Below are 13,807 nucleotides of genomic sequence, written 5' to 3'. Positions count from 1 at the left end.
GTCTCGTCAAAATCGGTCCAGCCGTTCCAGAGATTAGCCGGAACAAACAGACAGACAGACAGACAAAAATTGTAAAAAATGTTATTTTGGTGTAGGTTTTTAGGACTGAAGGATTACTGGTGGCCCGGAGGCCTTTCCAGTTTCACCAGCACGGCTGGGCGAGCAAAGACTCAGCCAGAAGGGGAGGGATTCCCTAACATCTGCCCAAGCGCCTCCGAAGGAGACCTAACAGCTTAAGTGTAGCTGCTTCGCGAAGGAATCTACTACCGGATCGAAATCGCGACCTGCTGAGAAGATTCGGCGAGAAACTCAGTGGGCTGCTGTACGGGTTAAGTTGCACATCGAACTCTTTGCAGAGTTAAGCGTACGCTTACCGGGGTTCCTAAGCCTGCTCTTAGTGTTAAAGCTGAAGGCGTCCACAGTTGATGGATCTGATGGATCCCTAAAGATGTAACATAATATATCTATCCCATTTCAACCGTGAATGTTTAGGTTATTGCGAGACTCTCATTTTAATTCTTACTGGTGGTAAGATCCGTTGTAAGTCCGCACGGGTAGGTATCACTACCCTGCCTATTTCTACCATGAAGCAATAATGCGTTTCGGTTTGAAGGGTGGGGTTGCCGTTGTAATTATACTTGAGACCTTAGAACTCATATCTCAAGATGGGTGGCGCATTTACGTTGTAGATGTCTACGGACTCCAGTAACCACTTAACACCAGATGGGCTGTGAGCTCGTACACCCATCTAAGCAATAAAAAATAAAAAAAAATAGTAGACTGCAACATAGCTGCTGTCTTTGTCTTTTCCAGAATTTCTGTAAATTAAACGGTTGTCTGGAAGAGATCGCTTTTAGCGATAAGACCGCCTATTGTACAAATGTATCAACTGCACTGCAACCGCTTCTTGACTGTTTTTTTAATGTAAATTGTGTTTTGGTGTACAATAAAGTGTATTCTCTCTCTCCCTCTCTGATCACGAGAAATCATAGTTCTAATTAAAATCACTATGACGATTTAATCTCGATTTTTTTACGGTCGCTAACTGTGGTAGTGGCATTAGCGGTGTTGGTTCAGAATGCGCTCTGTCGGTAATAGGGAGGGGGGGGGGGGGGAGAGGTGGTTATATTGATCCGTCGAGTCTAGGTCAAAATACTATCGATTTCCCTGCTCTAGTTATGCTTTGTGTCACACAGCACATCTCTGTTTACATTAACAGAGATGGTGGACCTGCGATACAAATCAAATTATGTTTTACGTATCCAAACATCTGGCAGGCGTCTTTTTTTTTAGTATTGAAGGTTTACTGGTGGCCCGGAAGCCTTTCCAGTTTCACGACGACAGGTGGGCGAGCAAAGGCTCAGCCAGGAGGGATGGGATTTGACCTAACAACTCAAGAGCAGCTGCTTCGCGAATGAATCTACTCGACCTGCTGAGAAGATCCGGCGAGAAACTCAGCGGGCTGATGCATAGGTTAGGTTGCACGTCGAACACTTTGTCGGTACGGTAACCGGGGTCCCTAAGCCTGCTCCTAGTGTTAGAGCTGCAGGCGACTAATGCAAAGGTTATTAGATCTGATGGATCGGTAAGGACGTGATTCAAGCCTCTATTGAATATATCGCGGCACTAATGGTTCCCATTCCAGAGCCGGATGATGCGTGATAAAAAAGGCAAATAGAACAGACAGAGAACTAAAGATATTAATGTTTATTAAACTACTTATTAAACTAATTAATTTGTATTTTTTATTGCTTAAATTGGGAGACGAATCTCACGGCCCATCTAGTGTTAAGTGGTCAGCGGAGCCCATAAAAATTAACAACGGAAACGCCCCACCCTTCAAATCGAAACGCGTTACTGCTTCACGGCAGAAATAGGCAGTAACTCAAATCAAGGTCAGGTAGTACCTAAATTACTAGTCAGTAATTAAAATAAAAATCATGCTCCTGCCCTTCCCCCAGTCACCTGGGGTCGGCGCAACATGTTTACTCCTCTATCATATAGGTACCGTTTCTTCACTCACTCCCCTCTTACACATATCGTCTTTCACGCAATCCATTATTTTTTTCTTAGGTCTACCTCTTCCTCTAGGGCCTTTCACAGTCATAGTTAAAACTGGTGGTATTTACTGGTGGTAGGACCGCTTGTGAGCCCGCGCGGGTAGGTACCACCGCCCTGCCTATTTCTGCCGTGAAGCAGTAATGCGTTTCGGTTTGAAGGGTGGGGCAGCCGTTGTAACTATACTGAGATCTTAGAACTTATATCTCAAGGTGAGTGGCGCATTTACGTTGTAGATGTCCATGGGCTCCAGTAAAGACTTAACACCAGGTGGGCTGTGAGCTCGTCCACGCATCTAATAAAAAAAAATTATCAACAGCCTCATTGTCATTTTGTCTCATCACATGTCCATACCATCTAAAACGTGCACTTCTCAACTTCTCTGTCACAAATGCCACTATCAGACTAATTCCTATAACACATTCAAAATAAATACAATGATGAAATTGGCGATGAACGAACTAATAAACCTTGAGCCCAGTCAGCGAGCTATCTAAAAATCAGTTAAAGATACAAAGAAGGTCAATATTATTTCAGTTTAAAGTCATACTGACAACCGTCGATTATTCCCTGTGCCATTAGTACACTGAAGTATGAAACCTCATTAGTAATAATGGCGTCATAAAATGTCAATCTTGTATGTCATAATTAAGATTTTTGTTACCATAACGTAATTAACTTTGAAAACGTGAATCCTTTATTGTTTAAGAGGTTAAATACGTTTTTAATATTAAATCGATTACTTGATAACCTTGGCGACCGCCGAATCATGAATTTCAAGGTTTTTTTTTAAATCTGCCCCGTAATTTAGTTGGTACCAACGGCTATACTTTTTTGCCTTTGAAGTTATGTTTAAAGTTGTAATCATTTCAATACGGAACGCATTACAGCGCCATAAAACAAACGAAGAAAATTGTGGGACTTAACAATGGGACGAACGCCCCGGGACTCCTAATTTTTAACACGCATTTATTAGTTTGATTGTTTTATATCTGTTTGTATGCAATAAACAAAACTTTGAACATCATCTTCATAGACTTCAATACGTCTGATTAACTTGAAAATATGTACACATCCGCGACGGACAGTAAATTTATAAATTTATATCTGCTTCACCATCCTGACCGGTATCAATATGTTAAGAAGAAAATTAAAATGAAATGTTAATTTCAATTCGAATTGTTAAGGCTCCACTAACCACTTAACACCAGGTGGGCTGTGAGCTCGTCCATCCATCTAAGCAATAAAAAAAAGACTTTTTTTTTTAAACTATACATAGGTATTACTTTTATTTTTACGCTTGAAATTTTATTTTCTAATTTCGGATAATAATGTTAGTTATAATCGAAATTGACCGTAGTTAATTGAATTTTTGTTTAAATTACACTTATTTATGAAAGGATCTTACTTCTTATAAATCTACCGACATCCCAGTCGATGTAAAGCTATGTGAGATCAATGCTTATTTGCCACGGAAAAAAAGGCTAGTAGTATTTAGACTATCAATAATTCAAAATGAACACGATTTTAAATTAAAACAAAACTGATGATTAATTGATTTCATAAATTAAATTCTACTAACAATTTACTCTGTATTACATACGAGAATAAAGAATGCGGCGAAATGTGATAATAATCGAAAAACTAGTTTAAAGTAATACCACAAAATACTGCCATAATTGTGTGAGGACACAATAAATACACGTCAGAGTGTCAAATGAATACGCGCGGCTTTGTCGATGCAAGGTGAACCGAGACGGGCTGCCTCGCCCGATAACAACCTGCGTCTTGATACTTTATCAACTCAAACATTGAAACGGCAAATATGCCAACTCGACTCGACCGCCCGCGACCTACCTATAACTATCTTCAACGCTGAGTGAGCAACTGAGCAACTCACACCCAAATAATGTTGCTATCGAACAAAAGAATTCGATTTGAGTAAAATCGATACTCATTTATTTAAATGATAATAAATTCTCACAAATCATAAGGTGGTCTTATTTTAATGGTTAAACGTTATTTTGATAATGCCTTTTGGATTTTCTTTTTTTTTCATTAGAATCCTGCCTCCTTTAATCATCCTATGAGGACTGTCATGCAGTTGTCAATTTGATTTTGTTGTTCCGAAATACCTACTCGAACATCTTTATAGAAAGAAATATTGTTTTTACTAATAAAATTTTATTTTTTAATCTAACTGTAATAAAACAATTAATCCACTTGTTGTATTTAAATGTGAGAGTTTAGATAATCAAATGAAAAAAATATTAAATTTGTAAGGAAAATCTACTTCATTTATATTAATCACTATGATATCATTTCAAATTGAAATGATGAATTTCATAGAATCGAAGAAATAGAAAAAAATCATACTAAACAAGGAAAACAAAACGAATTGATTAATTAATTAATTCACGCCCCTTTTTTGTCTCTTTCCTCCCCAAAAGCCAACTACAGCTCATCTGGGTTAGAAACTTCGGGCGTGGCAGCCGAATATCAAGTGTTTAATCTACGGTGGCCGCTCTGTACTACTCGCGGCTCTGATGTTGAAACTCACTCTTGAGTCTCGACTCACCGTAGACTTCGAGTACCTACCACTGGCACTTAGACGTCCAGCATAAACACTTAAATTATTTAAAGCGAAGTCATGCAACAATGATAAAATAAGAATAAATCGGGCCTGTCATAGTATATGCATATATAAGCTATATAGTATAGCACTAAGGCATATTGTTGGAAGTTAAATATAGAGTTAAAACAGTGAAAATAAAATAATATGTAGAATTATATATTTATATAATATGTGAAAAATAATAGATAATATGTAGATCCACTGCTTAATATCGGACCGTCAACCATCAAAGTTCGGAGGCATCGTTATTCGGTCGTGTACCTCTCAGTGCTGCCAGACAATAAAATATTTTTGTCTTTTTCGCACTTTTCGTAGGCAGTAATCACGCATCGTTCTTGCAAATGGACGTCGCACTTGTTATTAAATCTGTTCGTTGGTTTTTGTTTATATCGTCACGTTACGACGTCTAAAACTTTTCAAAATAGTTTAAAATTCAGTTTTAATACACTAGAATGTAGTGCGTGTATGTGAAACGGATTGCAAAAGCTTTTTCTATGTTGTTTGATGCCTTTTACATTTCGCCTCCTTGCGTTCAGGGTTTTAGTTGTTCTAAGTAAGTGTTTTTTTTTGGAACACAATATTCGAAATTTAGAGACAAAGATTTTTTTTTTAATTTCATGCAAACAACAGTTTCGTGTTAAGTTTACAAGTGTTTCTAGTTAAATTTAATGATTGAAAAATATATAATGTTAATTTTATAAGTGTAAGTATGCTGTGTACTTTATACATATTATTGTAAGTACTTGTTGAGAAGATAAGAGCAAACGATTGAATTTTATGGTATTTTCAAACAAGATCATTATTCGTCATGTTTGTTTATGACCTTGTGTGAAACGTTTATGTTTCGAAGAAATGAGGTCAACATTATTAAATACTTTTTTGTGGAATTTTTGAAGTTCCAAATTTGAAAACTTAACTAAAATACCATGCACTTTTTAGAATTATTGAAAACAGATTTCAAAGAAGTAGGTACATACTTGTTGAGTGATGAAAATGGGAATATAGATTCATGACTGAATATATTTCTAGACTAGGAATAGAGAAAACATAATGTACAAACACCTATGCGATTTAAATACTCTATTTTAAAAGTACCATGGTTATTTTGTAGGTAAATTACATGAAAAAGGAAAATCTAAATCCTTAAAAATCATTAACTGTTTTAATAATTATCACATTCAACAATTTTATCAACATTATGTTACATGTTTGTTGGAAGAGAAAAGCATAACAGAAATTTATAATAATGTTTTAAAAATTAAAATTATCAGTCCTGGAGAGAAAGTTAAAATTTTTTTTAAATAACCTAACTCATATAACAGTTATGCATAATTTGGACAAACCAATGATAAAACAAAGTACCTAGTATGTAAATGCATTAATCAGTTTTTAAGGGTTTTGTATTTGCAAGAAAAATTTTGGTTATTTTTTTAATCTGTTCATTACTATACAATTCTAAGAGTGGTCACTAATACAAAACACATACAAATGTTTGAAGCACTAAGATTCTAAATGCCTACTAAAACCTCGCTTGCCACCTTGAGACTTAACTTCTCAGTCTTGAACATGGTAATGCCAGTCGTCGACCCGTACCATATGACTCGTGCCTCAGAAATACACAGGACAGTGATCCTTATCTCTGTAGATCGATACATGCTCTACCATAAATACTGATTTATGTATATATCTGATATTCTAAAATTAAGTAGACAAAATTGATGAAGAATTCTGTTTTGAAACAGGTTGTTTATATTCTTGTTTTCAACCTGTTTATTCAAAACTCGCTGTTGTTGTACCATAGAATGTCAAGCAGTTCAAACGCATATGAATAGATGGCGCTTTCTTAAAATATTCCTCAGGCCAAGTATGGTAATTTGTTATGCGATAAATTTTTATTATTATTGCAAAAACAAGTACTCTGAACTAATGAGTTTTATTAACTAACCAAAGTTGAATCTTGACAATTAATTTTTACGCTAGATTGCTCATAAGTTGAATGCCCTTACTCTGAATTTTGAAAAAGAAAAGAGACAGAAAGATGTTCAATACACCCAAGATTCACCAATAAATACTATGTAACCAGAATGTGTCATTTTAGTAGTTTCTCTTGTAATAAAATGTTATTCTCAATGAAATAAAAAAATATTGGTAACTTTTTGCAGTATGTGAATAATGTAACAGACATCATAATACTTATACTTACATGCCTTCAACTGTTTGCTTATCTATCATGGCCAGTGGCTCTCAATCTTTTTTTACCTCATCAATGCACTAACCTACTCTACATAATATTATAACATACAAACATTATTAGATGAATATCTTTAGGTTGTTGAATGTAAAGATACCAATACCTATAGGTACCTTATTAAATTATATACCATTAATATGCATGAATGACGAGTTTTGTTTTTATTGCCTAGATGAGTGGACGAGCTCACAGCCTACCTGGTGTTAAGTGGTTACTGGAGCTCACAGACATCTACAGCGTAAATGCGCCACTCACCTTGAGATATAAGATCTAAGGTCTCAAGTATAGTTACAACAGCTGCCCCACCCTTCAAACTGAAACTCACTACTGCTTCATGGCAGAAATAGGCAGGGTTGTGTATCTAACCGCGCGGACTGGCAAGAGGTCCTACCACTAGTAGAAAGAGAGAGGAGTGGGTTTTGAGATGACGGCTGATAGAAGAGAATGGAATAGAAATATTCACTTTGCCGACCCTACCTAGTGGGATAAGGTGGAGACAAAGAAGAAGAAGAATTTACGAAACATAGTTTTACAGTTAACGTCTAGTAAATAGTTGTATTTTCGCCCCTATATGTAAACCAGGAGATGCAATTTCCTTAGGTCATCTCTCAAAATAAAAATTTGTTATTGGTAAATCTCTCAACACTTATCAGGAGCTTACTACACAAATGTCTCGTGACGCACAAATGCGCTAATGTGTGTAATAAAGAAACTAAAGAAGACATTCTTCTCATCATGTCTTAATGATGGAAGCTATTTGATTATGGTGACTGACCACTGACAGATGGAACACACAGCTAGTTAAAAAAATGTGATTTCAAACCATTTCATATATTTAGCATTTATGTTTAGTCTTTTCGATTCTAAAGGTTTGGTAATTTGTTTCAGTTATCTAGTTTTAATAGAAGATGGCCCTATGCGAGAGCCAGCTTGACTCTGGCCTGGGAAAGCTGAAAAGGGAAGGTAAATCTGCCGAAGTGCCCAAGGACTCGCCAGAGAAGAGACTGAAAATGGATCATAATGGAATTTATAATTTGGATCAAGGTCAGTATCGATTCTAGTTTTTATGTTTTCATTTGTGTTCTTTTCAATCCAAAACCATTATCATAGTTTGAATGCCTTGACCATTGATCCACAAGGTCTCTAGTTCTGGATAGTAAAATCGGTGGACTATCGTTTAAACCAGAATATTGAACCCTGTACTGTGCTGTGTATATTCCATCAGGAATGCTTCGGAGCAGAGAGAAATTGTTTGAGATTATACCATGGTCTTGCTTTTACCATCCTGCACTGAGTTCATTGACAGTGTGTTCCCATCGATATTTTTTGCAGTGTACCATCGACTTGAACTTCCCCCCATTTTATTTCCTGACTGCTAAGACATGCTCTTCAACTAATAAGCTATACCTTTACTCAGAGAAAACTGCCTATTACTCTTGTTACTTTTTTTTTCTTACCTAAGCTGATAGCCTTGAGGGACTATATCAGCGTTACCGAACGAGTAGATGAGCTCACGGGGTCAAACCTGCCGAAGTTGCTAACACTGGCACTAGCAAGAGCAGTGCTTCGCAGAATCTACCACCGTATCGGAAACGCGACCCACTGACAAGATCCGGTGAGACACTCAGTGGGCTGTGTCTGTTGGGTTAGTTTACTCGTGGAGCCCTTCGTCGCAAGCGACGGGTTCGACGAGAACCACGCTCCTGTTACTATATCTGATATTGACTTGCACAACATAGAGTTTCCGTTGTTGATTTCCAGTGCCTGCTGGTTTGCCGGGGGGTCTGCCGCTCAGTGTCGATTACCGATCGCCTGTCTCTCACTTCGTTCCGCCAGCCGTCGAGCTTTACGCGGCAAGGCACAAACAGGAAGCCATGCATGCACGTAAGTTTGTCGTACGTTACTGTACGGTCGACAGAATATCGACTTTTTGTTGTTAGTTTAAGGTTGATTCTGCTTTGACAAGGCACCGTGGATGTTTGATGAAAACTGAATGAATAGTGTTGGTAGTAGATGGAAAGTACTCTGAACTCTCCCAATCTTGTCTTTGTTTCGATACACAGCTATTATTAAATAACAAATAATATCGTTAACAAATGACCTACGGTCATCTGACCTCAAACAAGGTTACTGTGTATGTACTATGGGAACCAGAGACTGATAAACAATCTATATAAGACCTAGGGCTCAGGATTGATTGGCCTTTGTGTAGACACCATTTTATGGTGACCATAAATTCTGACTGAAGATTGACTACATAATTTTCCTATTCGAAGTTGTGCTTTAGGAAAGATCAAGATTGCTATTTTAGTGGCACATCAATGCAACGCATAATTTTATTTCATTATAAAGATAATGTATTGAGTTTTGCTATTTTGACAAGGCGTTGATTGTGGAAGTAGGTTTCACGAGAAATACTATATCGTATCGAAGTATAACTTCTCACTTGATAAGCATACACTGTTTTATTGTGAACTTTTGTTAATTAAAAAGCAGTGCTGTATCAACTAAGATTATTATACGTTATACAGATTTGTTTTTAGTCAATTGGAAACTGCCATCATTTAAATTCATTATCGAATAAATTCCAATCATTCAATGACCCACACTTGTCGACGCAAATTTCTATAAGTTCAACAGGAAATTGTCTAGCCGGCAAGGATCCATCAGCAAAGCTTCTTTTTATTTAGTTAATTTCTTTTTTACTAATAATTTAGCGTAACAAATGTTAATTAAAAAATAGAAAGGTGCTTTTGAAACTTTGAAAACGTATTGTGTCTATGATGCAAGACTAGTGGCGGAATCTACGTTCTCGTGTCTATGGCTAGGACTGAGCACCGCAGCAATAGCGCGGCAGAATTGAAAAAAGTTATAAACAAGAACAAAAATCACGTAACAGAGTCGAGCGTGACTACTACAACACCGATGAAAAGAAAACGCGGCAGACCGAGAATCGACAAATCAAGCCCGGAGTATTTAGCTAATTTAGCCGCGAGAAAGCAGGCTAGAGAAATGGGTACGTCAGCTCAATGAAGTCGATGCGTGGATGTTAGAAGTTACACTTCTTGGATGTTAATTAAAAAATGCACGCTTTTTTCTCTCTCAGAAATCACGTTTCGCTTATTGACGTTGCACGAAAATGTGCGTCATATAGACAGACACGTTACTAATAAACACTTAATAACCAATCCTAGCTTAAATAGTGTTTTATGAATATGACTATCACCACTTTAAATAACTTGTCTACTTATTGCGACCCGCCTAAGAAACGACTTTAATTTTATTGTACAACACTCACCTTCCTTTGACCAGAGAAGTGTAACTTCTATAGAGTGAAACGCTGTAAATAATTATTGCTGGTTAATGTTCACATTTGGCAGTCATTCGGCAGCTCAATGACGGTGTTAAAAGCATGGGTGATGGTTTCATTTCTTCATATGCGCGTTCAAGGTTGTCACTGTATGTGTTTTCTGTAAATGTAAAGTGCTAATATTAAGATTGCAAGAGATAATAATGATTCAGTAACGTGCTTTGTGTGCGGTACTGTTTTAAATAAATCTAATGAATTCAAATTGAGTGATTGTACTATTGACTTTCGAATGGTTCAGTTACTGTATTAGCTCAATGCTACCATATAAAGGTATCGTTACCGGAAATTGGCAAACGTGCGGGTTTCATGATCCTAGAACCACAAAATTAGTAAAAATCGAATTCATGGAGGAAGGGAAGATCTTCCACCGAGCGGGAGTCATTGTTCAAATAGACCGCAACAATTCGAATGTTTTTCGGAATTTGCTTTTGCAAATTTCTTCGTTATGCCTTCTATGACAGCTGCCGCTACATAGATATATAGTTGTATACGATTGAATGTCTTAGAAAACTTTTAAAAGTGCGAAGCCTTCGTTGGTTAAGTGAGCTTTATAACTACAACTATTTCTGACCTAACGTTTACACCATTGCGATTGGAATGTCCTCGATTCTCCTCGATGACCACCAGTTAAATATGCTCCTTCCATCACACCATAATCTGACGGGATGATCTGGAACATAACATAAGTATTTGCCACCTGTGGAGTACTGCTCTCATTTTTTGGACGACTCCTTGGCCTCAGCTTCCATTTGATACCACACACAGTGCGGATTACGGCCAATCCTTAGCTCAATGATCTTCTGGAACCTATGCATCTACGGAGACTGCAATCTGTGTTGTAAACGTCATCTCCCTTTTCCATCGTATCGCCTACCACTTGAGTCTTCATCTGTAACGGTTCGCCCGCACTGTCTTACTGCTTTCATGTTTGTCACGCATCACCCGTCAAACCAATGAACTACCCACAACGGTGCTTCCCAAGCGCCACGAGTCTTTCCATAAACTAGGCTTGTAAAGCCCTCAGCTGGATTCCTCAGGCGTCCGTGGCTCGGCTAGGCCTCTATCAATACCGAAATCTGTCGGTGATCTATGAAAATACTCGAATTGTTCGTCCAAACACCAGTGACGGGATCTCTACTTAACCGAACTAACCGAACTAATAACTAATACTGCTTTGAATGTTGATATCGTACTAATTACTAACAAAAACTAAGATTTCTTAAAAAAAATATTGGTATCGAGTGTGATAGGCGTAAATGAGTCTTCGAGCCATATCAATGGGATTTTTAGTTATAGCCATTCAGGCTGAGAGTATGAAATAAATAAGAAACAATCAAAATAAATCCACAATCGCAAAATATCTGCTTTTGTCTTGTTGGGTACATACGTATGTATATATGTATGTATGTACCTTTGACTGTGGAACGTAAAACGACCAAGTCCGTAGACGATATAATAGTCTAAAGAACGAATGTTTTATAACAATATGATAATTTGGAAATAAATTCCATTACCGTTTATCATGAATTCTACAGTATTAATTTTCGAACGATTCATTTAATATATTTAACATGTATCTTAAATAAATTTGAATAAATCACATAAAAATGTCGGGACGCAATGTAAGACGTACAAAATTTAGGGGTCAACGACACCTCTCGGTCACCAATCGGTTAATCTTTGCTATCTATCCTATCAAGAATCTTGTTTGCAGCATGTACTATCATAGCATTGATTCGGTATTTCTATGGTCTATATAAGGGAAGCCGAATTATTAATACGTTTTAAAACAAAAAAAATATAAATATATATAAAAAAAAAACGCATCACATCAACGCATTTTATAATCGCACAAATCATTATACTTTTTGTAAATAAACAAATACCGCACAATTTGTTTTCTTTTTTGTTTTTGTTGTTTTTGTTTTCGTTTTTTTGTTTTGTTTATTTTTATTATTCGTTTCCGCAATAGCCGCAATGATGAACAGCAGCCGTCAGCCTTCAGAGCCGGGCGAGAAACGGAAGCGGGGTCGGCCCAGAGTCGATAAGACCAGTCCCGAATATTTAGCCAGGAAAAGGGTTAGGGAACTGGGTGAGTTACACGTTTCGGTGCCTAGTGCTTCCTTGTGGTGGATATTTTGGATGCACCCCGCCGGACAAACGTCAAAAATTCAAAGCAAACCCCTTTTCAGAATTAGGAAGCCAGATGAAAAAGGGGGGGAGTATTTTAATGTGTCTGAGCCTTCAAATGGGATCACTAATGACGACGTTATCACACGAGTACGGTCTGCAAGAAAACAAATCGACTATAAGCTATCTAATTTGATTGATATGTCAGAGATTCTCGCTTTACGAGATTACTTCAGTGCGCCGCGTAGGGCACCGGTGACCTACATGGTAGTCAAAGGGCTAAATATAACGTATGCTATTTCCCTTTCACTGTATTTTCCTTAGGTTTTAACGTATACATAATACGTTTTATTCTGTCGTCTTGGCCTAAGGTGTGGTTCTTTGACATCTCTTTGTTGCTAACTACCGTCTAAATTGAAAAATAATAATAATACATTTAGGTTTTTTTTTCTACAATAAAAGGTTAAGAAAAAATGTGTAAATGCAAAAATATAGAGTAAATTTAATTATTTCAAGACCATTGATCTTATTAACGAGTTAAGCTCTTCTTTAAGGTATATACCGTTTTTTTGTTTAACTTAATTATTTATATGTGCACATTAAAACTTTTTTAAATCACTCTCCACTGACAATGGCTACTTGTGGATTGCCATGCTCGAAAAAAAAGGTGTGCCTCTATTGTAATGATACCTAGGCGTGAAGAGCTGGAAATATTTGTCGCAAATCTATACTTGATATTAATATTTCTCATCCAACAGAAGCTCTCGATCGTAAAGCTAAAAAGGAGCACAAAAGACGCACCGGCGGCGCAGGTGAGCTTTTAATACATTAATTCCTAATTTTATTAAGTGAAACGAAAATCAGATAACATTTAAAACAAAAGAAAAAATTCGTAGAAAGTTCAATAAAGTTTATTTATATTCGCATTTAAATTTCCGAAACTAAACCGATTATCTGATTGTTCGCTTTACTACGAACACGTGTGGGCTTTTATTTGTGAATAATCAGAACTTATTAAAACCTTATGGGGTGTGGTGTTATGATTAGTTCATACTTGGCGTACTGGAAACGTTCCCGATAGTAACTGAAATCAATGCGCGCAATGTAATGGAAAGACGACGCGCGGGGTCAACGACCTTTAGAGATCCGTTTGCTGTACATTGCGGTTACGTGTTGTCTTCGGGGGGCCTCTTCGTACGCCCTGTATACGATTCACTTGCTTTAGAGTTAAACTCGAATTGTCTGTTTCATGAAAGGCAATCGATTAAATATATTAAAAAGATTAATGTGCCTAATCAAATGAGATATTGCTCAAACATATCCAAAAATTGTTATCATTTGGGATTGTTATATAATAGATCAA

General features: G+C 37.0%; 1 protein-coding gene across 6 annotated transcripts in view; it reads left to right on the top strand.

The window, feature by feature from the left end:
• Nucleotides 1-4,999: 4,999 nt before the first annotated feature.
• The window catches only part of LOC101745271 (transcriptional repressor RHIT), a 33,179-nt gene continuing 24,371 nt past the window's right edge, over nt 5,000-13,807 (top strand). Inside the window, exons 1-6 of one of the 6 annotated variants that reach the window (XM_012692985.4) lie at nt 5,001-5,246; nt 7,833-7,988; nt 8,706-8,828; nt 9,844-9,960; nt 12,287-12,406; nt 13,203-13,256. In XM_012692985.4, the coding sequence (XP_012548439.2) occupies nt 7,853-7,988; nt 8,706-8,828; nt 9,844-9,960; nt 12,287-12,406; nt 13,203-13,256 (550 nt within the window). In that variant the 5' untranslated portion in view covers nt 5,001-5,246; nt 7,833-7,852. Of the gene's footprint in view, nt 5,397-7,832; nt 7,989-8,705; nt 8,829-9,843; nt 9,961-12,286; nt 12,407-13,202; nt 13,257-13,807 lie in introns of all 6 variants that reach the window. The other 5 variants (XM_012692981.4, XM_062671009.1, XM_012692994.4 and 2 more) reach the window with 5 other exon arrangements.

The sequence above is a fragment of the Bombyx mori genome, chromosome 11 (genome assembly GCF_030269925.1).
Source record: "Bombyx mori chromosome 11, ASM3026992v2".
NCBI lineage: Eukaryota > Metazoa > Arthropoda > Insecta > Lepidoptera > Bombycidae > Bombyx > Bombyx mori.
This window is presented reverse-complemented; position numbering and strand designations above follow the sequence as displayed.